At 42.2% G+C, this 27,924-nt stretch overlaps 1 protein-coding gene and 2 long non-coding RNA genes across 4 annotated transcripts in view; 2 read left to right on the forward strand and 1 right to left on the reverse strand.

The window, feature by feature from the left end:
* Positions 1–27,924, forward strand: part of LOC137150408 (uncharacterized) — a 44,438-nt gene that overhangs the window by 13,363 nt on the left and 3,151 nt on the right. The window lies entirely within an intron of this gene.
* Positions 1,712–6,418, reverse strand: TRH (thyrotropin releasing hormone). 2 transcript variants are annotated; one of them, XM_067544350.1, is made up of 3 exons: positions 6,281–6,418; positions 4,991–5,202; positions 1,712–3,688 (listed from the first exon to the last, which is right to left on the reverse strand). In XM_067544350.1, the coding sequence occupies exons 2-3, from the start codon at positions 5,178–5,180 to the stop codon at positions 3,111–3,113; spliced, it is 768 nt and encodes a 255-aa protein (XP_067400451.1). In that variant the 5' UTR covers positions 5,181–5,202; positions 6,281–6,418; the 3' UTR covers positions 1,712–3,110. The 2 variants fall into 2 exon arrangements, with proteins under 2 accessions (XP_067400451.1, XP_067400450.1); XM_067544349.1 differs by lacking the exon at positions 6,281–6,418 and having other exon boundaries at positions 4,991–5,493.
* LOC137150409 (uncharacterized) lies at positions 5,251–27,252 on the forward strand. Its single transcript, XR_010918964.1, has 2 exons — positions 5,251–5,291; positions 24,538–27,252. It is a non-coding gene; the product is annotated as an uncharacterized lncRNA (long non-coding RNA).

The following is a 27,924-nucleotide window of genomic DNA, read 5'->3' on the forward strand; positions in this document are numbered from 1 at the left end:
AACAATCTGCCTGACTGCTGAGAACCTGAAATAAAAATCAATCATAGAAAAAAGTGAAATGGACTTTGCTGACTTTCATTGACTCATCTGAGAGAGAAGTGCAAAACCAAAAAAGTATCCAGAGTGAAAAGTAAACTGGATCTTTATCTTGTAATGATCTTCAGTGCTCTTAGCAATATGGGCGAAGTATTGTTCGTGATGTCTGACTGTGCCCTCTTATCTTCATTAATGTTTAGTGCCTTAAACTGAACAACTTGTAGCTGTGTATGAATAGCTTTGACCAGCAGATGTAGAGTTTCCTGAAGGTCCCCCCTCCTCAGGCAGTACATCAGTCTATTTTATTTTTTCCCCCAAACTTTGGCTTCTTACATGCTTTTCCTTCAACTTTCTTGGAGTAGATTCACAAGGGTCCCCATCTTATGAGACTGTTTTATTTGTTGCTGTGCAATGCTTGTCCATTCCTGAAATTATAAAAATCATTCTATCTCAATTTCTTTATTTTGCATGTTGACACATGGTGGTCATGGGTCCGATCATTAGGGTTATCCCCGTTTTAGAAAGTCTGATTAACAGAAAACGATCCATGGGGAAGTGTCTTTAAACTAATTCCTTTCTCTCATTACAAAATGAGAAATACCAGCTTTTAAAAGGCATCTTAGGCAGAAAATGTGCCAAGGGATGTTGAAGTGTACAAGATGTACCCATCTATCTGCTTTGAGGATTTACTCACCAGTTCTTAATTAGAAAGTCCACTGCCAGTAATTGATGCCTGCCAGTCATCACAGGCGTATAACAGAACAAATTATCTCCAAAGATGCAAATTGCTTGATTGACCACACTGCATGTGAGTCGCCTTGGGAACCCTTCAGTGAAACTTGCTAAGATTAATTATTTCTCTCCAGGGTAACAAACCCATATGGCAACACCAACTTGTCTAAACGGCAAAGTTCTCTGCGGGGGGGCGGGTGAGAGGGAAAACTTATATATTCAGAATCCTAGGAAAAGGAACACTATGTTATAGGATGGAAGTTTTGTATTGAAATATTTTGATCAAGCAGGATAAAGCTGCTTTGAAAAACAAGATTCAGTATTTAAAAAAAAAAAAAAAAAAACATTCAGGCACTATATTGATAACGGTGCTACTGCTTTTAATGTAGAAGATGTGACCTCAGCATCACTTGATGTTTGACCAACAAAATCAATTTTATTCAGAGGTAAGTCTGGGGAATATGGAGTCAGAGTTCCTAGTTTCTGTTCTTGGCTCTGCTGCTGATATAATATGTGAAGTAGGGTGAGTTGCACAGTCTGATTTTTTTAAATGACAGAAACCTAGGATGGTGTACGTTCCCACCCAATCTGCATGTCACCACAAACACACACACACATTGTAGTTACATGTGCAAATGACTGCTCAGACACCTACTGGGATATTTGTGTGCATATGTGTACAAATACACAACCTGTGCATGCAGCAGCAGTAACCAGGTCAGATTCCGATCTCAGTTACACCCATGCAACTGGTTACTAAGCCCAGAGCGTTGTTTTCCAAGCATTAAAGAACTGGTGAATTACCATGTCTCTTGTCATTGGCATGAATGGGTGTCTATGGATCAAGATATAACCAGACTGGTAGATTCAGCTATGCTTGAAGGTTCAACCTGTCTATGTACCACAGAAATAAAATTTCTTATGTCATGTAGAACTGTCTGATTTGGACTAAAACATCCTTTTGTGTACGAAGCTCAGACTCCAATAACCAAAGTTCACTGTGCAGCTGTGTAACAAGGATGCTTGTGGGTTTATTCCAGATGCATATATTTAGTATAATACACAAGAAGAAGGTTTCAGAAGGGACTCTTGTTTAAAAAAAAAAAAAAAAAAAAAAAAAAAATCAGCCTTCCCCTTCAATAGTAAAATAGTTCTATTTACAAACATGTATGTAGCAACCACCAGGATGCAAGAAGTAGTTTCCTAGAAAAATATTTTTTCTCATTCATTTAAATTCAGGAGAATGTGGATATTTTTCCCACTATTCATTTGCATTTGCACAACCATAAAGGACACCCAAAGTTGCAATGGGATTGACTATTGATATTTATTGTTCATGGAAAATAAACACCTTGCAGAATCTGAAGACCACATAAAGTGAAAACAATTTTTAGGGTGAGAAACTTAATTAGAAGAACAAATCCCTCTATTGAAAAGAATGCCTGCTTGTTGCAATTTAAAATGTTGCTGTCTAATAAAGAGAACACATGGGTTTCAAATCAAATGACTGAAATGTGACTGCATTGATTAGGAGCCCCTACTGTGTGTTCATACACAGCACTCTTCTCAACTTGCTATTGGATTGCTACTTTACACGTTAACTGTCTTTTGTTCTGTAGTTTCCTAAATGAAATATTGCCTAGTTTTTGGTCTGTTATTCAAAGGCAAGGTATAAAGCTAAACATCCAGTCTGTTACATTGGCACATACTCTCTCTCTTTGCCCAGCAGTTAACATTTAGTATCTGAACAGGTTGAACTGCATGAGAGTACATGTTTCTCTAATGTATCCTTTAAAAGTAAAACACTGTTCAATTTCATTTTGAAATCACTTCATGTGTCCTTTTTTTTCCCCTCTCCCTCTCTGTAAATTCACTTGTTGACTACATGGCTCTTATATGTGAAATTATTCCTCTTTATCATCCATATCCAGAACGCATATAACAGGGCTGTCTTAGTCCTCAGGAAATAGAATTGGTGGGTGCACACAGAGATCATTTTAGGGCCTGATCCTGTAAGATACTGAGCGCACTCAATTTCCATGATGGTGGGAATTGAAGGCATTCAACACGTGGCAGGATTAGGCCCATTGCCCCTGATTCAGCAAGATATTTAAGCACATCCTTAACTTCAAGTGCCATTGACTTTAGTAGGGCCATGCCCATGCCTAAGTACCTTGCTGAATCAGGACCTTAATCCTCAAGGGATTTAGAAATCAAACTAAGGAGTTACTTATATGGTAGGTCAGCAGCAGGGAGTCAGAGGAGGAATGAACAGAACTTTAAGTGGCCTGGCAGATCACTCTGAATCAAATGTAAATGATGCTCAGTGCAATCACCCTGTCTCACTCCTCCGCCCCCACCTCATCTTCCCAAGCAAACCTCCTCCCAGGATGCTGCCGCTTCTCTTCTACTCTGCCCTTGTTGATGTTATCTAGTAACTCAAGCAATAAGCTGCTTCTGCTACAGTTGAAAGAATCCTGGAGGTCACAGGGGGCATCATAATCTGGGTTTTCAGAATCCATGTATCTCTTTCCAGGGTGCTGGCGTTTCTCCATGTCTTGGTCACCTAGTTCCAGCTCGTGATCCCAACTCCTCTTGCCAGGGTGCTGACGCTTGTTGTAAATTGGATACCTCTTGCCTGGGTGTTGCCTTTTGGATAATTCATTCAAATAGGCCAGTTGGGTGCTAGGGATGTCAACATACTGGTCCCACAGTGACCTTCTACCAGGATGCTGCCTCTTCTGCAGCTCCATGTAACTGTCAAAGTCGTTGTCTTCCTCTCTCTTCTGAGTTTCTCCATAAAACATTTCTTCCTCATCCTCCCTTTTCCCAGGGTGCTGTCTCTTCTCAAGGTCACTTGGGATTCTTTTCCCAGGGTGTTGTCTTTTGGAAAACCACTGTGGCTGAAGAGCGCTTGGTTCTGTCCAAGGAAATCACCAAGGTTAATGAACTTGTGATTATCATTATTCCTCTAGAAGCTGAAATGTGAGCTCTCTGGGTTATGTTTATTATAGTTCTGGAAGGAGCATGGGGCCATATTCCTGTCCCAGCCACACCACTGTAAACCTAAAGTAACTCTGTAGATTTGAATGGGGTTACTCTGGATGCTGTAGCCAAGTGCAGACTGGTATATGATCATTTCAGGAAGGAGGGCTTGAAGGCAAAAAATCCAGTCTTGTAAAAGAATTGGGAGGGAATGCAATGATAGGACCCAACATGCTATTCTAGAGCATTGCTCCTTAGACATCTGTGAAAGAGGGCAGCTGTAGAGGCCGGCCAGGGGCTGGAGGATGCATGCAGAGGCACTTTGGAAGGGGGAGGAGCTGAGCTGCAGTGTGTGCAGAGCTGCATACCGGGCAGGAGCTGCATGTCAGGAGAGGTGCTAGGGCTGAGAGGCAGGTACAGACGGGTGTGTAAAGGATATCTTGAAAGTTTGGGGGAGTCAGTGTGGCCAGTTCTCATGATTTTATTGCAAGTCTTGCAATATTTGTAGCTTTTCTTAAAGCCCCAGCTCCTGGATTCATGTGACTACCTGAGAAGCTTAGCTTTCATTTAAAAAAAAAAAACCTAATAAGTTTCTAGGGATGTGGGGGTGGGCTTTTGGGGGGCAACTCCCCTCTCCCTTTGCTTCCAGTGGCAGGGTCTCCAGCTACCTGCACCTTTTCTTGCACAAGCTCCCCATCAGGGTCAGCTTCTACTGCTTTGGCTGATAGGAGCAAAGGATTTGTGCAGCCTGGGCACTCCTAGCCATGGAAATTTGACCCCTTGCAGTCGGACATGGGGAAAGATAGTGGTAAGCTGCAGCAGACAGCCAGGTAACAAGGAGTATCTGAGAGTATTTACCCTGTTTTAATGTTAGCACTGGGAGGCAAATGCCCACTGGGCCTCCCCTTAGAGTTGTCCCTGCAGGAACTTTTCTCTATAGGCAGGTTATTCCATTATAGGGATTCTCATTCCCCCTCTGAAGCATCTTCTACAGGACGCCAGACTAGATGGAGAATTGGTCTGACATGATGCAGCAATTCCCAGGCTGGTAAATCTCCGTAGGGAAAAAAAATCTCTCTTCCTGATTTCTCTGTCACATCTGACCTAACACTTCCTCCCACCCCTTATTTATTATTCACAGGAAAGAAAAATAGACACCAGGAACTAACCACAATTACCAATGAAATTAATGATCTCCACCTAAGTAACGTGCTAACAATGCCAGTGTCACATCTACCTTGGTTAGTCTCTTCCTCCTTTTCTGCTTTCTTGAGGATAGATTTAAGGATGATGCTTTCTGCCCTTTGCAGGATGTCATCCAAGTGGCTTCTATCTCCATTCTTGTTTGCCTCTGGAATGGGCTGCCCCAGATTGACACAGACACTGGACAGAGTCAGGGAGAGCAGCAGCAGCCGGACCAATGTCATTGTGCGACAGAAGTTCCTGCAACTTTCATGGGGAAAGTAAAGGACGGGGAGGTAAATGGAACAAAACCAGCAACAATTACAATGTCCCCAGTAACTCGGGAAGAAGCCTGGGTAAGTACAAACCATTGAAGTACTCTGCTGCCGCAGAGACTGGAGTCTCATGGAAATGATTTCCTGTCCCTTTTAATTTTCTGACAGCTCTCCTGCTTTGTTTGCAGTGCCCCCAAAGAATTTGTAAATTCTTTAAGTGATGTTGAGGGCTAGTTCACGTTCTGTACAGAACATGATATTTGCATCTTAAATGCCACACATCTTTCTGAATGCCAATGACATTTTTAGCATTTTCCATATCTTTTGATCAGAGGCTAGAATAACTTTCCCTTTTGAAACTTCTAGTATATTGTTTCATATTTCTCTCTCACACACACATCCCTGCCCTAAAGACTGCTTTCATTAAATCACTTCCTCTCCCAAAGGACTGCTTTAAAATAATTCCAAGGTTTGCAGCACAGTTCTGTTCCGCCTTTAGTTAGAAATCAACTTTAAATAGGCAACTGAGTTTTGCTTCTCATGAATGCACACAAAATAGATTTGTGTGTGTGTAATAAATCAGAATATATTTGTTTGCTCTTCAGGTCGGGTTTGGAAAGCACCTACCACTTTTTTGGGTGCTACTACAAGTCAAAGAAAAACATCACATTTTACAACCCACATGCATTAAAAAAAACTACATTTCTTCTGATTGCTCTGATATTCCTGAAACACCTACCACATTTTATCTAAGCTCTGAAAATTTATTTACCAAGCAGTGAAGTTCATTTTTGAAAGGTATGTTACTGTACATTCCATTTAGCTAAATAACATCCCTAGCATTCTTCAGTAAAAGGAATACACACTCTAATAAAAGGTTTTACAAGACAACACATCAGTTTCAAAATAGAAAACAAGTGTTACCTCTCTTAACGGCAGGTCTCTCTTGCCCTCTGATAAAATCCTTGAATAATAGCCCTGACATCAGCCTGTGGAGGAATGCTATTCTTTCCAGTGCAGTCTTAAGTAGAAAAGTTTAAAGTAGGCATCTTAAACATTTTATAAATTACCTGGATTATTTTTCGTTGATCTTTCTCCCAAGAGGATCTTCAATTCACTCCTTCTCTAAAAGTATTTGCACATCTGAGCTTCAAAGTTGCCCTTCTTTACCATAGACACTTGCAGTATCCAATATAACTGGTGCTAAGTTCTCTTTGGCTGGCTAGTGTCTTCCTACTTATATTGTGCCGCCTCTGAACCTATTATGCAAATAGCTGTGAGCTAATTTAGTTGATGTTGCTTCTTTTTCCCCCCCATTGATGTCAGAGATCTGAGTTTTGGACGCACTTTAAAACTGACAGTTGTTTGCCAGCCCCCTTGTATTAGCATCTGGAATCCAGATGCTGCTACTATTTCATCCCCTAAGGGGATTATAGTGAATCTTGCGCAGCACAGAAAGGAGCTGCTTTTATTTTTCCCCTGTGCTTAAAATGAGAGGCTCATATTCCTTATATTAAGCAGCAGCACAGAATAAAGGCAAAGGGACAGGTAATTTACGAAGCTAAGGAAACAAAACAGTGAGGGGGTGGGGAAGGAACATAGAGGGCTAGATGTATGCCAGCTGAGAATCTGACACAATATTGTGACTACAAAAACTCTGACTTCTACTTCCATATTGTCTTAGAGCAGCCATTCATAAACAATGCACTAGAATTTATAAGGCGTAGCAATGGGTATCAAAATGCTACATAAACCACTATTATAACTAGCAATATTTCCTCTCCAGAAAGAATGTCTGTTTTTAAATATGTCCACATAGCACTGGTCAAAATATACCAGATATCCAAATTTGGCAAGTTAATAAATGAGTTGTATTAAATTAACAAGAATATAAAGAAGTCTAAAAGAAAATAAATTTAAAGCAACACTATTAGAACCCGACTTTACCAAAAAAAAAAAAAAAAAAAAAGTTGGACAGAGGTATTGGGGAGTAGGGGAATATATGTATATTTTCCTCTAAGGCTTTTAATCCTATCCCTATCTCCAACAAATAGACCCAGGAAGATTAAGAATGGACTCTAAAACACACAGCTAATTAAATCCCAGTAGGGTGCAAATAAGGGGCTAGATCTTTCAAAATCCTTACTTGTATGACTAATCTTTATTGAGAGTAGTGGTCTGTTGACTTCAGTGGGATTACTCATATGAGTAAGGATTGCTCACAAGAGTAACGGTTTTCAGGATTTGAGTCAGTTTTTAATTTTTTTTTTTTTTTTAAATGAAGGGATGCAATCAAGTGAAGTTAATTAATGGGAATTCAGAAGAATGTTACATTCTCATCACAAACCCAGACTGAGCCTTGTTTGCTCTTCTCTTCACTGTTAGAGTTGAATAAGGTTGTTTTTTCTTTGTAGCAGTTGCTGACACAAACCAGCAGCCAGATCTGCATGGATGCTGCTGCCCCTTTCCTGCATATGCCACTGGCATTTAGCTGCTCTCCAGGATGCTATATTGAAACCAGGATCAGAAGGCATTTTGGGCATTCTGTTACAATGCACTGGACTGAAGTCCATATCAGATATGTGCACCTGGTCCTGATCTGGCCCTATAAATTTGTATTTGTTGCTACTCCCGCTAATTGCATATAGGCTACCCTGCGCATGGCATTTGATGTACATTGGGGATTGAAAATCCTGGGGGTGTGGGCTGGCCCTTGACTCTGTAGCGCAATTGTGCCGGTTCCACTGTCTCTTGGGCCTTGGGCCTAGGAGAGGAAAGGCAGTATTTTGCATGTGAATCATTAATGAAAAAATCCTATAGAATTTGAATATGATGAAGCCAATAGGTTTCTATAGAAATTACCGTAAAGCCCGTTGCCTTCAATAGAAAACAACTTTTTTTCTGTAGTTTTTGTTTGAAATTTTCTATTCAACTCTAAATGATCAAAAACCTACAGAAAGGTTATAACTGTCTATTACATTCTCCAGGGGTGAAATCCTGGCTGCACTGAAGAGACTTCAGTGGAGCCAGAATGCCAGTGTAGGACGCTTCCGTGGGGGGACTGCGGTCACCAGTTGAATTTTGGCTCATTATCTAAAGTGATCTTCAGGAATAAATGAGATGCAACATATGCAGTCATGTCTGATCTTGGTTACAGCCGTGGAAATCTGAGTCTAATCCCAATCTTGTTGACACCGCTGTATATCTGGAATAACTGCACTGAGTTCCAGGGAGTTTCTCTGGATTTAAACTATTTAAACAGCTTTGTGAAGAATTTTTTCTATTAAAATGAGCATTTCCCTCTTTAGAGGGGATCAAAATCCTTTTTAAGACAGTCTGAGCAGTGATAAAAAGATGCCTTATGAGCAAAACAGCTGCTAGATTAGGGATGACAGCATCTCTCTAAAGTTCTGAGTCTGTAAACATTGTTTGCAACGTAACAGACAACTTGACCCAAGAGCTACAGGGTCAATATTGCAAAGAAATTAGATTCAAGTCTCATCCAGCTACTTTACTGTAGCTAGGCAGTAATATTTCTTAGCCCGAGTAATAGACACACCATCAAAAACAGGAGAGACTCCAGCACAGAGTGAATTCGCGTGGCAAATGATTTTCAAAAAAGTGTTGGAGCTTTTTAGAAATCTGCAGGATGCTGTGTTAGGTTTTTGAAATAACTGAAGGCACTTAGAGAGCTGCTTGTCAAAGAGCAATAAGCAGCTAACGTATAGCTTAAATGCAAGTTTACCCTACCACAGACGTGTTCCAAAGCCCATAGAAGTTATGGGGAGTCTTTGGACAGTATCCTGCCTTCCAACAGAGGGGAACCACACACAGCTGGAGAATCCAGGCCATGTCCTCTCCTGCTGTAAGTTGCTGAAGCTCTCTTGAAGTCAATGATGCTTGTGCCAATTTGCATCAGCTGAAGATCTGACTCTCAAAAATCTCCTCCATCTGCTCCCTCAGTTCAGGGGTTGGTCACAAAGAACCTGAATATCCCTTCCTTTTCTATGGCCTGCACTAGCATATGTGGACCACTATGCATCTCCTACGCATGGGGCTAGGATAGCAGAACCACTTAGCTATTCATCCACTTGCCAAACTCCAAACCTCGCATGCTGTAGGCCCATGGTGGAAATCACTGCACGTGAGCACAACAGCGAGCTAGTACTGTGATGGGTGTACTATAAATACCATAGATGGTCATATTTCCCAGGGGCTATGGAGGCATAACTTTTTTCTGCACCCAGCGCCTCAACATGCAGCAGACCAGTACTGGTTCCTCTGTATTAAGGTCATTTGCAGTCCTGCCCTGGGAAAGTACAAAAGATAAAACTCCACCTTCTGTTAAAGTGGCCCTACAATATTTTTTTTCTTCTGCTGCTGCAGTCAGCCAGGAAAGGGAGCTATGGAGTTTGTTCACTGCTTCAGCACACAAGGTAGGAAATCAATAGAGCAGAGACCTGATGGCTTGTGTCCCCTGAACTCAGGCTAGGAGCACAGGGCATCTGCATTTGCTAGTTTGAAAAGGGCTAAAAGAGTGGAGAAGAAAGCATGAGAATAATATTAATATTTTCTCTAGAAAAGGGAAGGTCAGAAACCCAAATGACCTAGAACAATGCAGATGACAGAGCCCCCATCAAGACAGGCGCAATCAATCAAACAGCCTCTAGAATCAAGTATGTGGCTGGGGATTATAAAGCTCAGCATGAGGTGCAGCATTTCCATGCCCAACATGGTATAATTCATAACCTCCTTTGGTCATCCTGTTAGCTACTGAATCCACATTTAACGAGCCGTGCCCCATGGGCCAAGTCCTGCCTAAGGGCAGTGAGAAGTGCCAGATCAGCTCTGCCCAGTCCCATGGCAAGGGATGCTTACACTGCAACCTAGAAAGGGGAGTAGCAGGGGCATCACCGGTCTATGGTGGGTCAGTCGTCCCAGAAGCATTGGGACTGCCTCAAACATAAAGCTTCTGGGAAGAGTTGCCAGTGTGAAGCCTCTCCTGCAATGTGGACAGTGGTTTAAAGCTACAGACTGGGTCTACATAAAGTCAATTTACTTTTGGCAAGGAGGGAGGTTGCCCCTTGAGGAGATATTCGAAATATTTTCAGATTCATCCAGCCGAGGATACTCCAGCATACTACTGAAACCAAGAAGTTCAGACAGCTTCCCCGAACACATGTTCAGGCACACCAGATTAGCTCATGGAAAAGCTAATTTGGTATTAAAAATCTGTTCTCATGAACATATTTCATCCTAGGGCTAAATAGAATCTCTTTTGTTCACTTAAAATGTGGCCGATCATCATGCTGTATCCCTTGGCTATCTGGAGATGATGTGATAGCTAAGACATAAGCTTTTGGAGCTAGCAAAGGCTTTAATTCTGATGTTTATGGTTTCATGGCCATGCAACTGGGTTTATGCCATATGTCTTCCACGGGCAGCTCCAGGTGGTGTTGAAACGTTACAAGTGCCTGCTGGAAAGAGAACTCTGGGCTTGACACAGCTCAGTCTTCCCTTTCAAGTGTGAAATGTTGTGCCATCTGGATGCATGAGCAAGGTAACTGTTGCAGCAGGAGCTCCAACCCCAGAGAAAGCTCTGGTCAGGGCTCTAAATGCATTGATGGGGGGGGGGGATATGTTTGCGCACTCTGCATCCAGTGCTGTCACCTGTGCATCTGGTTCCTTCATCTGTGTATCAGACTAGCTAGATTTTCATCAAAACTGTATGGCCCCTGGAGAGATTAATGGGCTAGATTCTCCACTGTCATGCTCCTTGTGCGGTCATTTGCACTAGCACAAAATGAATGTAAAGTGAGTGTATAACGCAATCAAATGCAAATGGTCCTGACTTATACTTGCTTTATACAGGGGTAAATGACTACATAAGGTGCAGGTCAATGGAGAATCAGGCCTGATGGCTTTGTACCCTATCTCCCATTTGTGTGCTGGCCATAGGCAAAGCAACATAACCTCCTGTGATACCACCATGGAATTAAAGAAGTAATTTTAACAAGCAGTAAAGTAAATAGGGGACCACAGGGGAAGAGAGAGGGAATTGCATTTGTTTCACATGAGCCTTTATAAAAGTAAAACACAGCCGTGGTGTTAAAGATTCAACTGAACTGCTGGCTTCTAGCAAGGAGTTCCTGATAAGCCACTGAAGCCAGTCATGCCTTCCAAATTAAAAAGCTGAGGCTTTTTTTTTTTTTTGTCATGTGGCTGAAGGCTTCAGTAATTCTGAATGGATTCCTAATCTCACCTTGGGTTACCCCCCCCCTCCTTCAGTTCATCACATTTTCTCAATCATTTTATCCTAGTTATCCAGCCCTTTAAGGCCTTCAAAAGCAAATGGACTGTAATATTTCAAAGCAGTGATTAGCTGCTATATTCTTTTATAGCGCAACTTTGCGAGTGCATTTGTTGTTCTTAGCCAAGGGAAATGTTAAGTTCAGGCAAAGGCCACATCCTCAGCTGCTGTAAAGCACCAACTTGAAATCAGTGGAGCTACGATGCTTTCCCCCAGCTGAGGATCCGTCCTAAGAGCCTTTTATTTCTGTGTAAAGGTTTGTTTATAGCACAAAAGTTGCTGACCAATGTATTGATTATATTTTTGCAGCACTTTAGGGCATTAGGTCACAGCCCAGCTCTTCTTCCCTGGACTTCGTGTTTTCCTGATGTTTTAATGTGATGCTGCATTCCTAATAACCTCCATCAGATTGTCCTTCCCCCTGGCTGGGACAATGAGCTAGGTTGGGCAGAAGTTAACTGTAATCTACAAAGTCACTAGCAGAGGGTGCTAGATAGCAACATAGGGGATATTGCTCCCCTCCTCTCTGACCAAGTGCATGGACTGCTTGATGTGTCAGCTGTCTGCCATCCCAGGTGAGCTGCAGTTCTAGGCTCACTCTGAGCTATTCTCCCCTCACAACACCCAGCAAGGAGCAGCTGATATCTAATGTGTTCAAACTGCCGTATAGCACTCATGTCACACGTATGATTAAAGAGTGCAGTGTGACCAATGGAATAATGAGAAGATGGTGGGAATCCTTCCCTCGCCCCCCTGGCTACAGGTGCAAACTGGTCTGGGAATCACACTCAAATGGCATCATACAAAAGTGCCTTGACATGTCGGCGGGCTTTAGAAGATTGAAGGTTCCAGCAGCCAGGGATTGCAGGAGGCAAGGATGCCCCAGCCATGCCTTACTAGAAGGGGCATGGCACTGCTACACTGCCAGAGATTCCCCTTCGGCAGGGAAACTCCTCAGGGGGCTGGTTAAGGTAATGTTCTGACTCTTTTGGGGCCAAGAGTCAGGCCACACAACTTCAGTGGGGTTGTGTGGGGTGAAATTGAGTGCAGACGGGGGGCCCCCCATTTCCTTTTTACAGTCATCCTTTCAAAAGACAGTCCCTAAATGCATCAGTTCAAACAGAGCCTGATTAATTGTGCAGTGGGGGGTGGGGAAGGAGGTCAGTTCAGATTATCATTAATAAATCCAGTGTCCAGATAGCATTTAAATAAAGGGATTCCCTTAGAGAAATCACAATTCGAAGAGAGTGCCTTCCTGGTGCACCTTGGAGCAGAGATCCTCTAGTGGTGTAAAATGTGTAGCTCTATTGATTCAATTGAAATCAAATGATCCATTGAAGCGATGCTGATTGCACCAGCTGAGAATCTGATTTTTTTCCAGTGATTAGTGCCATTTATTATCATGTCTTGTGAGGCCTATTGTGTTTAAAAACATAGCTTTTAATGAACTTCTTTAAAAGGGGATGTTTGGTTTAAACACTTCCAAAGGACTTTTGTTTTGTTAGCAATACACTTTTGCTATTTTACGTATGGAAAACAATCTTTTTTTAATATACTAATCTATTGTATCACCCAGCCTTTACTGTATTTCATTTTCCTTTGGAAAAACATCTTTCTATGTAAAAAGATGGCTGGAGGTTTAATTTAGTAGTGGTAAGATGAGACACCCTTTCATCCCCCTCCCTGCACAATTACTCATGATCATTTTAGAACCAATGCTTTTAGGGAGCTTCTTTTCTGAAATTACAGGGCCGCATTTGGAGCTGGGCTTTGCCCTCTGTAACACTGCTGAATCTTTGGAGTTGCACAAGGGAACATCTGTTATCACACCAGCATGGATTTAAAATTTAAGAGACAAAAATCCTCATGCTTCGTGGTGTAAATCAACTGCTGACTGCCTGGGGTTACAAAGAAACTTCTGCCTGGGCAGGTTATTGAAGAATTGTCCATTATGGATTATTGGCCACTGCTGGAATTGGGCTATTGAACTAGATAGTTGATCTGATCTGAGATAGCAGTTCCTATTGGGATCATGTAATGTAACAGTTGCTATGGAAACAGCTTTTATTGAACTGTAGAATAATAAAATAAAGGTGCAGCCTGCTGAGGTGTGTGTGACTCAGTAAAATGGAATGGAGGGTTTAAGTGACTTGCCCAACTTTCCACTTCCTTTTAGTGGAAGAGTTGGGAACAGAATCCAGGAGCCCATTCTCTTGCTCTAATCACTTAGTTTGATAGAATTCCCCAATTAACCATGACAAATATTTCATAGTGAATCACAGAGAGCTGTGTGTTTTCACTTAAAAACATTGTCTACACGATGTTGCTTCTATCTGTAAACTGGAGAGAAATATCCCGTTCTGATATTTATAGCACCTCATTCACTGGAGTAGGTGCAAATTATCCCAGTGATCAAGAATTCTAGCTTCCTGTCTCTTGAAATTATTGCATCATCTTGGACACCCACGTGGTGTCTCACTATCTCAAAATGGCAGCAACCCTGGGCTGTTTCCTCTGCGTCTTTTTTTCTTCTTACATTGATGTAAATCAGGAGTAACTCCACTGCAGTAAGTGGGAGTTTCACGAGCATAAATGAAAGGAAAATCAGACAATCTGTCTCTGCCAGGAGAATCTGAAATAGCTTTTAAGTTGCCTCTCCCCTTTTAATTTGCTCCTTGATTGGGCTTAAGCAGGGAGCCCACGAGGAAGGGTGCTATCATACACAGTTCATAACCCTCTGCCTCGTTCTCTGACACATGGGATGATGGCTTCTGAAATATAAATTCTCAGGTTTCAGAATGTAAACTGGTCAGTCTGTGGGAAGGGGTGAGAGGCTCTTCTTTGCCCCGGAGCTTGCATTGCACAATTATCCAGGTGCATTTTGTTGTCATGGACTGGTGGCTCCACCTTCTTCCTCTCTTTTCTACTTCTTTCTTTGGGTAGTATCAGGTGTGCTAGGCATGCATTACTGAAACATCAGATATTGGTCATTGCAAGAGGCAAGACTGCAACCCAGACAGTCAAGTGATCTGATCTGGAAATCCATCAGGGCTATTTAATGTGTCTAACCAATACAGACTAAAACATCTATAGACCTACTTACATATGAAGTCACTTTGTGCAAGCCTGTCCCAATGAAGTCATATGCAGAAGCTGCATACCTGTCCCCCCTGAAACAGGTAAACCCAGCTGTATGAGCACTGCTGCAGAGTCGTCAGCAGAATGTGCCATATCCCAGCTAGATTCATTTCAGGTACATCAGAAAAGAGGGAACTAATTAAGAATATTTAGCTGGGAAAGGTAAACCCTATGAGACAGCTGGAGAGAGTTGGCCATCCAGTCTTTTACTCTTGTTCCAACCGTGGGCGCTCTCCATGGTGCTGAATGCTCATGTAACTAGTTGGTTCAAATCCTAGCAGTAGATTTTTGTTTCCGGCTTGGGAGGTGCTATCTGACCCACACATCTGAGGGGTGACTGCGGAGTTAAATCAGGTGACTGAATTGCCTGTGAGTATTTGGGAGTTGTTAAACCAACCATGTATATGCAGTGTGGATTAAGACTAAATGGGACCCTAATTCCATACAAAAGGAAGGCTTTGGTTTCTGTGGGGCCCTTTTTAATTTCCTCCCCACTCTCTCACTCAGAAAACAAATCAAAGAGCTTCCTACTTGCTGCACGCGTGTGGTACTCCTGAGTCCCTGCCCTCTCTTCTGCTTCCTTATCCTCATGCTGGTGCCAAATATTATAGATTCATGGGCCCCCGCCTAGGCCAAGGCCTGGATTTATGGATCCTGCCTTAATCCATAGTTGCCAGTTAACCCACAAATTCTCAGGTGTCAGGTATAGAATCTGTTTCTGAACCCCTTCAAATAGTTCACTTAGATGCCAAAAGAAAAATCATGGAACCAGGACCTAACAATTTGCTCATGGAAGGCCAATGTTTCAGTGTGAAAGAAACAGACTATATCTCTGAGAAGGCCAGTTCTATACTAAAAAGCCATTTTATCTGGATAAATACAGAAGAATCCTGTTCTAAAAAATGATTTGCCCACCCTTTAAAACTGAAGGTTGCCACTTGCAGAACCACAGATTTAAACACTGTTTCCTCACTCCATAGAACTCCCTCAGTGGAATTTGGAGGGTAGGGTTTGGGGCAAAATGGGACTGAAGCCCCGGCCAGATGAACACACACCACGGCATCATCTCCAACTGATCATATAGTGGAAATCTCATTAGGAGTTAATTCCACTTGTCCAGCCAGGCACTCTAAGACCAGAGGGAATGGAGTGATTGGAATCATTGTAGAGTGAACCTTGTAGCGTTTCCTGACCCCTTAGGAGAAGTGACTGGGCCAAATTTTCTTCCACAGCTGAAACTCACTACCTCTTGCTCACAACCAGTGTGAATAAGGGGCAAACACCTCATCAGGCAACATGAAAAGCAAAAGGCTTTGGGAACATTATTTCTGATTCATGCCACCAAACAATCCCTACAAGCTCTGATGGCTAACATTGAATCCCACTGTACTGTAAATGTCACAGCTCCTTCCAAAGAACAAAAGCTCAGCAGAAGTCCTAACCCTGAAATCTTTCCGTGGCTGCCTTGCTCTTCAGAGATGATGGGAATGATGCAACCTCATTCAATAGCTGCCTGCCTGCGAGTTTTTTGTAGCTTTGCAAACATGAAAGTGTCCAAGCTTAATATCTTGAATTCCTTGAAACTAATAGGAAACCCTTTGAGAGACTTAATATAGGGCGAGAGTAGATATTCTGGCTTGGCTAATGAATAGAACTGGTGCTGAATGAGATGAGGGCATTAAGTTAGGAGTAGGGAAGCTCTTAATAGAATTACTGAGCAAATTCCACATGGAGTACAAACAAATCCCCTTAAAAATTTACATCCATAAAGAGCAGAGCAGACTATTGTATTTGGAAGCCAGGAAAAAATTTCCATGCAGTTCAGAACTGCATTTATTTATACTCCCTTTCAGCAACATGTCACTTAAATCAGCTAAACTGATTTACAGTTTAATGAGAAAGCAAAACCAAGGCATTATGACATTAATCCCACATATCAGTTTGCTGATAGACTTTTCAATACTAAACAGCGTATTATGAAGTCAGCACTTGACAGGATTAATTGTATACTTAAGAGTCAGTTTAACTCACAGTTTGTTCCTTCTGAGGTAACTGTGGTTCAGAATTAAAGATCTCAGTGGATCTCACTGTAATGTTTCTTTATTCTGTAATTAACTCTGCCATGTTTGTGAGGTCATTTGTACAGGATTCAAGCAAAATGGGTCTGGGCCTGCTCCACAAAGGGGGAAGATGGTCATCTTCAGAAAGGACATCCTTACTAGCTTGGATGGCAGAATAGCTTGTTGACCACCCATTCAGCATGTTTCAAACCAAACAGTGTTCCCTAGTGAAATAGAGAAGGCAGAATCCAATACCACTGGGCACTAAAAGCAACAGCTGTCCAGCCTGAATGTCTCATCGCTGCTGTTAATGATGGTACGGCCGTCAAGAGATCCTTATTCAATTCCACCCAGTCATAGGAAAAAGCAAATTTCAAGAGTTCAGTATGCCTTGTAAAGAAGCTGCTGCTAAGTTGTGGATACACTCATGATGCATGAAGGAAGCAGAATTATGCAGAGATTTGGTTTATAAATGATAGAAAAGGCAGGTTCCCAACTTGCTTTTAAATAGCAAACAGGTAGGATTTTCTGATTAATCCTGTTTGCCTCATACCTTGTCTAGGACAAGTCTGGTTTGGTGTATTGGATGTCACTATTTCCCTTACACTTGTAAGGAGTGCACTGTTTAACATATTAGCTCATTTTTTTGGTGCTGCTTTAAATCATTGGGATGAATTGTTTTACCCTTGTTGCTGATCCATCCTAATTGTCCCAGTAGAACTCAGGTAATGGGAGCAGAAAGGAGAAAATAACAGATTTAATGTTTGGAAAAAATTATTTGAAAATGCTGAGTAGTTTTCAAAAGCACCTAGCACTGACTGAACGCTGCTCCCTTCATGCTAACAGTGAAACTACATCAACTTCAGTTGAGCCAAAGCAGTGCTTTTGAAAATCTCACCCTATGTTTCCTAACTAGGTACTTCCCCAAATGTCATTGGATGTGAGGAAGATCTCAGGATCCACTTATACATCATGAAACATTATGTTCAGCTTATTTTTTAAAAAAAAAAACCTCCCTTGAAGGCTAAAGAGCTTTTGGAGTGGCAGCACACATCGTTGTAGGTCAAATGATGAGAGATAAAGGACTCCAGAGGAAGTGTGCCTGAGAGAGACAATGAATAGAAACAGAGTAAGGAGGTCAGGATATGGGCCTTCAGATCTCTTCAAGATTGACTGTGGAATGACTTCCTCTTGGAAAATTGGACAGCTCGTTCATGGCAGCTTTTAAAATTAGTCATTTGTTTGTTGCCAGTTTCAGTTACTATCAACTGCTATTAATTTGTACAGATCATTCAAAATAGTGCCATGAGCCCTTGCTAAAGGATGTAGTTTAAATGGGCTTTGTTGTTGCTATTGCTCTATGCATTTAGTCTGGTTATCCACATGGATCCAATAAGAAAGAAACAGCGGTAGTGAGAGAACCAGACAAGCAGGCCGGCTGTCCTTGTGCCTTAATACATAAATAGTAGTAAAGAAGCTAAATCCGGCTTAAAGTAATAGAAGTGCAAGCAGAAGGCCATATTTATAAAGGGGCCTCAAACTGAGTCTAGTTCTGGAGGCGCAGTTTGTTTTTTTTGTGTTTTCCCCCAGGTACCAGTGGTGTCTGTTGATGTGATTGAACTATTCATCCTGCATACCATTGATTACAAATGTAATCCCTTTCTATGGTTAGTGAATTGTCCGTGAAGTGATCCTGATTTTCTTCAGATACATTTGTTGTTTTCAGTAGTCACTGAACTATGTGGCCCAATCCTTTTCTGATGGTTTGCTTTGATTATTCATCAGTCGTGGCCCATGCTGTGAGGTTCATTGCCCTAACCTGAATGTTAATTGCCATTAATATTGTTCATTTGTATTGCAAAAGTGCCTAGAGGCCCCAATCAAGGATCAGAACTCCATTGTGCTAGGTGCTGTACACATAAATAAAACAAGGACAGTCTCTGCCTGAGAGAGTTCACAATCTAGGATTATGACAGGATGCAGCAGGTGAATGAAACAGACAGGCAAGTGAGATGATGAGGTAATGGTAAACCTCTTCAAGTTTTGCATAAATGTGTCATTTCAGAGGTCTCAGTAGTTCCAGATCACCACTAGACTCCTCAGTGCCAGATGGAATTGTTTTGTAGGCATCAGAACAGAGGAAGATTTTAAGGAGGGCTCTGAATTTTGATAGGGAGTTCTTCCCATCCATAAGGGAAGGCATGGGAGAAAGCACAAAGGAGCTTGCTGAAGAAGTGAAGAAGGAGGTGATTGAGGCTGGCGTGGTTGGCAGAATGAAGGCAGCTTTTTGCTCTCTGACTGGATGTTGGATACATTTAACGTAGGTTCGCTGTGAACAGAGTTACACACTTTCCAGGATGAGTTTTCAGACAATAACCATTGGTATTAAAATACACGAAATTATCAAGGTTTGTGAACGTTTTAATGAATCCCAGGTGGCTGGCTGGGTATCTAAACTATCTACCTATCTGGCCCCTATTAACTTAGTATTTGATCATGTGTCCACTCTAGAATAGCAAATATAGACATGCAAGTGGCAGAGTCCCAAACTCAGAGATTTTATTGGCAAAATATTTGCACACTAGTATCTATTTTTACTATTTGATCACCTTTAAATAAGTTTAGATATCTAACTACCTGATCTATGGGTACAACAAAGTAGTTCAGTATCTACATATTATAATTTGTGCCCATAGTTAATGGCATCTGCACAGTTGGAGGTTGTTTTAAAAATCAACCTTCAACTGCTGGAAGACTGAGGAATCAGGCCATTAATTGTCTGGGAAGAGTTACACCTCACATATTGCTAATGACATAAGCAACAATAGTACAATGCTGGCACATGCATATACAAAATGTGTCTGTAAGGAGGCTTTTAGCAGGACAGGTTGGCTGGGTCTTTCTATTAGCACAGTCCCTTCTCTGAGGGGTTGAGTTAATTATCTGGCTAATGCAATCGGAGTTTTCACATGAAGTAGTTCATTTAGAACTGCTCTCAAGTTTATCATTCCCTGTAATTTGGATGAAGGTCACCACACAACAAAGACTAGAGGTCTTTAAAAAACCCAACCCTTTGTCCAGGTAAGGCACAATTTCTTCCTGAATTGCTCTGTACATAATGACAGGGCCCTTTATGTTGTTTACATCTGCATCATAATTTCCCAAGGCTTCATAATAACAATAGGTTTCTTCCACTGCCTTCACTGGGGGCTCATGTGGGGGGTCAAGAAAATGAACTAAGAAGCCAGGAACACTCAGCTGCTATTTTGAGATGGAAAGAGGCTTAATTATAATCTCTATCAGTCAAATATTGGACATCCCACTCAGCCTGCCCCACTGAGAAGCGGAAGATGGGTGTGTGACCAGCAAGGCAGGCTGAGGAGACCATAAGTCCAGGAATGTATTTATTATTGGGTTTTTAGAAAAATGTAGTAATGACTGCTGTGATATATCTGTGGCCTCCTGGGAACTTCTCCGCTATCACTGCTGTGCACACTGCTGCATTATCAGAAGCTGTTTTGTTTTTTTTAAAAAAAAGCCTCAGCTACAAAATGAAATGTATTGACAGCCGAAGGCTGAACTCTGGCTTTTCCTTTCAAACAGCTGTGGGAAAACAGAAGAGGGAGCAAAACCGTAGCAGCTGAGTGGAGATTCCTCAAGGCATCCAGCATATGTCTGCCCAATTTAATCCCTGCTTCCATTGGTAGGTCCCTGGGACATGGGCTTCTCTTGTGGTCACAGTGTCGACAAGTAACTGAATATAAAGACAGAATTAAAAGAGGCAGAAGAGTGGTTTTGGTGATGCAAACTTGTGCAGTTGTCTGACTGTAAAAAGCCCTGAGCTGGGAGGCCACGGTCACTTGGTTAGTACAGAAGCTGGGAGTCCGGAGTGCTAGGTTCTATTCCCATTTCTCCCTATGACTTAACTCGGTGACCTTTGACAATGCATGAGGGGCAAATCCAACTGCCACTGAAGTCAATGGGAGCCTTCTCATCAACTTTAATGGAAGATTAGAGCCACCCTGTAAGCTCTCTGAGTTTTGTGTTCTCTCTCTGTAAAAGAAGAAGAATTAGACCTGTCTGACGGGGCTTTGATTAAGTCTATGTCTGTCTGTGAAGTGCTTTGAAATCTTTGGATGGGAGCAAGCGAAGTGCAAAGCATTATTAATTGTTTCAAGGAAGTAGGTGAATGTGTATCAGAAGCACAGAGGGTCTGGGCTTCAGGTTTGATTTAAGGAGAGTGCAAAGAGAACATTTTATATTTGATTATGCTCCGGTTCAGCTTTCATCTCACTGTTTGTGAATTGTGAATCTTGTCTTAGGAAGAACAGTGTGAATGGCTGTGGAATGGCTTCAGGGAGTTACGACTAATCTAACATGATTCTTGTTGTAAGCAAAACAGAACAGAATACCATTACTGATGAATTTCCAATGGCATTATATTGACCCAGATAGTTAGATCTGGGTCCTGTAAGTGAGCTCCAATTACATAACTATTTAATTCTCAAAGCACCTGTTGACAGGTCAATTAAGGTATCACAAGGTAGACTCTGTTCCCCATACACATCATGAGTACTACCTTACTTCCTAAGTAATCTCATTGGGACTACTTATGGATCCACAGGGACCAGAAACAGAGACGGATAATTAACGTTATCATGGAGAATCTGCCAAATCAACAGGCTTTAACTACTGTATTCCTAGTGATCTTTGTTTAAAACAGATTGCTACAAAACACGTTTCTTGGCCCCTGAGAGCAACATGCTGCATACTTCCTTTTGTGCTGGTGCCCGTTACATTCTTTCTCAGTCCCTCACTGGGCATCAGGTTTAGGGTTCTCATTCACAGTAAAGTGCAAACTAAAAGCAAGTACCTGGGAATTCTAGAAGTGCATTCTAGAAAGGCCACCAGGCAGGGTTTTCAAGTTTCAATTTCTGTACCTACCAATGAAAAATGTAACATGACATTTTTGCATTTTGAGAGAAAATGCCTCATCAGTAACAGGAAGTTGATAGACGGTTTTAAAAACTCTTTTGGAAGCTCTCACCAATAATCTCTGATTATTTCTGAGCCCTTCCTTGTCTAAGTCGAATAAGTGGAGCACAAATCTTATTGCATGGGGAAATTATGGAAATACTGTGCACTGCCTAATAAACAGGTGACATTAGTACTTCGTTAACACCACTACATATGAGTCTTTGTCATTTGAATAAATGATCTCTGAGCTAACATCAGAGTAAATCTTACTGCCTTTCCGGGATTGCTTGTTCTTCTTTTATTGAAAAGCAATAATTCCATCTTCATTAAAATCACTTTCAGTTTGGTGTGGGGGCCAGCTACTGATCAAAAATTCTGTATATCAAAGCTTTGCGTAGATGGAAAAAAGAGTCTTTCAGGGAAGCTGCCTGAGGAAATCTGGATTTTCTATTTCCTTCGCCTTTCATTGAGTAGAAAATATTATCTATGGTTTAAGACACAATCCAGGACAATTTCTATGGAGGAGGCTAAAGGTAATAATATGAATTATCTATCTACTGGACCTCTCTCCTTCCCCCATTCTTTTCTTTTAAACTCCTGGTGTGATACAACACCCATATTGGCTTCTAGGAACGTAGTCTGATGTACATGCCTGTTAACCTCAGAGCCCATTGCTGCCCTGGAAATTTGGAATTCTTACCGCCATATCAAGTCAGGAAGGAGTATACTTCCACTTTCATTCTTTAAGCAGGAAAAACAATGTCCTTTACACATTTGGCTCACAAAGCTGAAGAGATTTTGAGAAGAGGATTGTGTGGTGGAAACAGTAGAGCAAGGGTCTAGATCTTCGGTTATGCTGGGGACATAGCAGAAGGCAGTGCTAGCTATTGTGGGGGCGGGGGGAAGGCAGTGAGGTGGTTAGGTTACTACCAAGGGATGATAAGTTTCACATCCCTCCAAAATTTTTCAAGTGACTTCATCTCCATAAGGGGGAAGTGAAGAGTGGTTACACCTCTTCTCTAGTGCTAGAAATTTCAGCTGAATCTGGGTACCAAAACATCAAAATCATCTCTCATTTTCCCTTTCTTCTCATTACTCCAAGTTTTATACGCTTGTTTCACTCTCAGTAATTCATCTCAGTCCTTGGTATTTCCACTCTCTAAGAGTTGCAGACTGTTCTCAGGGTTCTGTTCAACACACAATGTTTCCGTATCTTTCTAGTGAACTGAACACAGTATTCCAGTTGCTGTCTCGGGGACGGTTACCTCCCTGCTTAGTGCTGCTGTGCAGCTGTAAAATGAGATGGCTTTTTGGCCACCATGTTGCACAGCAAATTCATAGACCTCAATTTTGGATTTTGCTTGGCCCCGTTAAGTCTCACTTGGTCTAATGACGCACTGAATTGTGGCCCCCAGAATTCCCCTGCTGTTTAGTTTTTTTCCCCCCAGATGGTAAAAGCTGGCAGAATGGATCTATACAAACCTTGCCCACAATCCCAACAGAGGGGCATGTCAGGATTGTAGCAGGTGAAGTGGCCTCAGGGGCAGTGTGGTCTAGAAGATAGTGCATTGACCGAGGGCCCGGGATAGAGACCTCGGTTCTATTCCTAGCTCTGGCAGTGGTCTACTTGCGATACCTTGGGCAAGTCACTTCCCAGCTCTGTGCCTGTTTCCCCATCTATAAGTTGGGGATGATAATGCTGCCTTCCTTTATAAAGTGCTTTGAGATCTACTGATGAAAAGCGCTATATAAAAGCTAGGTATTCTTATTATTAAATGAGCATGGCCAGAGTCCATTGTACTCTGGCTATTCTGGTTCAGCCTGCACCCCGCCTGGAAGCTTTCAAGTGGTCAGGAGCACATTGGTTTTATATTTTTCTAAAAGGCGGCTGCTGAAAATATAATCAAAATGAAACTCAAAAATACCCCAGATGTTTCACCCACCAAATCAGATGAGCTGTTTTATTTCCTTACAAATGTCAGCTGGCAATGTAGCCTGGGAGATTAAGTAACTAGATTATCTCCAAAGATACCCCGGTGATATAATTTTTCACTCAAGGTTATTCTTATTGAAAAAGACAGTTGTGATGCATGATTTCCCATCCACGCACTGAATCGAGATTCTGTTATGCACAATTCAGAAAGAATAAGCCAAATAGCTTGGAATTAGCTGCAGATGCAGTTTAACCTGTTACAAAAACTCCAGATGGAGAGAAGTCCCCATACGTACGTCCCCTCTGTCTGTATTAAACATATTATGGTTTCTGTGATCAGTGGGGGAGGAGGTAACTAGTAGCAATATTATGTAACACATGTACATATTCAACAGCTGTAAGGAGACTTAGTTAGAGGGTTATAGTCTGGGAGAGCCACCCAGGTAATCCCCTGCACAAGATGCTGGAACTTTGCCCTGTGGAATGATACTAATGCATTTAGGATCCCATTGTTAGAAATAATTTTTATTCTTCTTCTTATAATAGCATCTAGTTGACCCAACCAAGAACCCATGATGCTAGGTGCTGTACAAACACATAAGAGACTGCTCTTGCCCTGAAAAATATAATTGCAGAAAACAGACAAAATGTGGGAGGGAATCAAAGCACAGAGAGAAGTGATTTGCCCATATCATGAAAGGGATGAATACCATGGTGGGATCACAGTTCTCGGACTCCCTGGCAAAGCTTATGCCAAGGTGTTGGAGAAGAGGCTTCATCCATTAGCTGAACCTCAGATTCAGGAGGAACAATGCGGTTTCCGTCCCGGATATGGAACAGACCAGCTCTTTGCTCTCTCACAGGCACTCAAGTGGGAGTTTGCTAACCCGGTCTACCTTTGTTTTGTAGGCCTGGAGAAGGCTTATGTCCGCGTTCCCCTTTCATGATGTCATGTGGGAAGTGCTGCAGGAGTATGAGGTGCCAGTGCTTCTGTTGCGTGCTATCCAGCCCCTTTATTCCCAGAGTGGGAGCTGTGTCCGTACACTTGGCATTAAGTCAAGTTCGTTCAAGGTGGGCGTTAGACTCTGCCAACGGTCTCCATTCCTGTTTGTGATCTTCATGGACAGGATATCGAGGAATAGCTGAGTTGGGGATTGTATCCAGTACAAGGACCTGGAGGGACAACTCTGCTGTTTGCAAATGATTGTCCTCCTTGCTTCTTCAGACTGTGATCTCCAACGTGCACTCAAATGCTTTCATGAATACATCAGTGAGCATGGAAAGTGCTTCCTGGAGGAGCCACTGGGATCCTTAATTACAAGATATGAAACTGTCAAGCTGTCTCCTACCTTCAATTCTGTGTTACAGCAGTGAATGAAATTGCTCATAGATGGCCCACTCCTGCAAGGAGCTGAGCATCTCCTGAGATGATCTGTGCACCTTCTTCTCCAATTGACTTTAGTGGGAACTGAAGATACTCAGCACTACTCAAGATAAGGCCTTGGGTCAGTGACTTCATACAGCATGGCTAGGGCTGGAATTCCTATGAGAGCCCAAGCCCAACCTCATATTTTAGGTTCAGGTGAAATGCCTCCTTTAGCTTCTGCCCCTCAGTTATTTGTGTCCTAAACATGGAAGTTGCCAAGACTCCACTTGTGAACAAAAGCCTAAGGTAGCTCCATAAAGTGTTCTGCTGATAGGCTAAATGTTGCTGGGATAACTGGATGAAGAAGAGATGGGCTTGAATGTATCCGTTAGTTTGTGCCCTGTAATGTAATGCACTATGTAAAGTGCTCATGGGGTTTGCTGAGGAAACACGGTCTCTGTAGGCCATACAGCAATATGCTTGGGCTCCTTCAGGTTATAAAGAACTTACACTAAGGAAGGGGAAATGGAATTTCTGTGGCATTTACACTGTTGTTTAAACCAGTGGTTCTCAGCTTTTTCCTTTCTGGCAACCCAGCATATCCCATGATCCTTTGTGACAAGGATTGTGGAATTTGGGTCACAGGAAGAAATACTGAGATTTTTTGGGTACTGCAGGCTGGGGATGGAGGTGGTGAGTTGTGGAGGGCTTCGTTTGGGATTGGCAGAGATATTGGCTGCTGGGTGGGGGGTGGTGTTGGGTTTAATAGTTGTGTGCGATACTGGTAATGATGCTGGCTACTGGGTGTGGGGACAGTGGGATTGTTTGTTATGGGGGTTGGGTTCTGGCTGGAGGTTTTAGACAACCGTAATACCCATGGAAAGGTGGCCAAATGCTTGCAAATGAGGCTTCCAGCCATGCTTTGGGGGAGAATGTTGTGGTGGCTGGAGTGAAGTTGAGGAGCATGTTGAGCAGACCAGCTAACCTCTCGAGAGGCTGCAATGCCCCAGAACCAGTGCAGTTTCATTGTCTGCTGAAGGGTGGGGCAGGCTCTAGAAAGCCCATAGGTGCTCCCCCCGCTCCCTTGCACAGAGAGGTTTTGGAAGCAGGATTGCAGTTGGGTAAGGGTTATGCAGGATGTTAACAGTGGAGAAACAACTATGCAGATTCACCAGACAACCCACAAGCACTGAATAAGTGTGAGCAAAGCAACCACCGAGGCTATGATGCCAGTGGCTGCAAAGTGGCCTTGTGGGGAGGATCTATCCAAACCTTGCACAGGAACGTGGATCACTTTAATAATTCACCAGCAAACACACATTCGAAGCCCTTCGGGGGGAAGGTCATGTCCAGTAACATGTAAAATTCAGCCCAAGTATGAGGAAAACTCTGATCATTTTTCTTAGAGAAAAGATGGTTACAGATTTGAAAGGTGGTTGGAGTTTTTGTTTTTTAAATGCATTATTCTGACACCCACTTGAAAAACAGGCCTCCCTTGGCATCTTGCAAGAGCTTTCCAGGGGTCTATTGTAAGAGAGCAAATACAGCACATAAAGATATGAATTCGTATGGAATATTTTGCTGGCAACCACTGCAGCAATATTTCCCCTTCTAAGATTAGTGGCTTGACTATGCTGCAGGCTGATAACTTTTTGGGGTGTGGCAACTACCTAAGAGAATACACTGCAGTGCATGCAAAGTCGAACATCCTGTATTTGTGTCATTGGATGGATACATTGAAGTTAAAGGGCCAAATTCATGAAATTCCGTTGACTTCCTCAGTGGAGGTCGCTAAGGATAAATTTAGTCCAACATCGCCTTAATAAATGGACATCATTTAGAAAGCACCTTAGAAGCACAGAGGGGTTGCGTGGAGAATTTCACACAGAAAATGTATGAAACTAATTAAAGTCAAGGGGACATGAATCTTGCGATCACCACAGTCTGGGGCTTTGGAAGTGCCAAGGTGCTCAGTAGCTTTATGTTGGGTACAGAATATCTGAGCTAGTTATAAAGCTGACTCTGAGTTACTGATGAAGTTCCATGACCTGTAAACAGGAGACCAGCTTTGACGATCATGCTAAGCATAATGTGGTGTTCATACAATAGTGGGTTACAATTTATCTTACAAGGTTCTTAAGTGTTCTTCACTTTTATGGTAACTGGACCATTTCATTACAGTGTTAGTGATGTAGTTGTAGGGAGCTTATAAAATAACTACTATTACAAAGTAAATTATTAGTTTATTTTGACTTCTAGCCCAGAATCCTGGTTAATGTTGTTTCTTTTTGGACCTACTAAGTTATCTGCAGGAACATATCAATATTATGTATCAAGCAAACTCTAGTGGTACATAGATATCCAGGCTCATGGCAAAGTGACAGTACCTCCCCCTTCCTACCCCGCACAAAAAAACACAAGCACCATGGAATCTGCACTTATAGCAGCAGATTTTCCAAAGATCTCACCTCCCATTTAGACCCCACAATAAGTGGACAGATTTTCAAAGCGCTCCTCATCTTAGGTGCTTAGCTCTTTTGGAAATCTGGACATGAGGTGGAATGACAGCAGAGGCCTTTTGAAATATCTGTCCTTATTTAGGTGTGTAAATTGGAACTGAGTTCTGTTATACTGAATGAAACAGTCTGCTCTCACTTACATTGGTGTAAATTCAGAGTAACTTCATTGGCTTCTATAGAACTAATTTATGGTAGCCAGGTGGGAAAACAAGTGTCCATTAAAAATGCCAAGCTACACTATCTTAGTACTATGGCAATCTCCCCCTAACTGGGGCCCTGTAAAATGGCTGAACTTGCTATATTATTCCATTTTGCTTCACAGCTAAAAGTGGGGGTCGCTAAAGATATTTGCTTATTTCACTTCTCTGCTACATAAAAGTATCTTACTCTTCTTGCTACTGTCCATGCTTC

This window comes from Emydura macquarii, unplaced genomic scaffold (assembly GCF_026122565.2).
Source record: "Emydura macquarii macquarii isolate MOO-44397 ecotype Brisbane River unplaced genomic scaffold, CSIRO-AGI_Emac_v2 contig_968, whole genome shotgun sequence".
In the NCBI taxonomy this organism is placed as follows: Eukaryota; Metazoa; Chordata; order Testudines; family Chelidae; genus Emydura; species Emydura macquarii.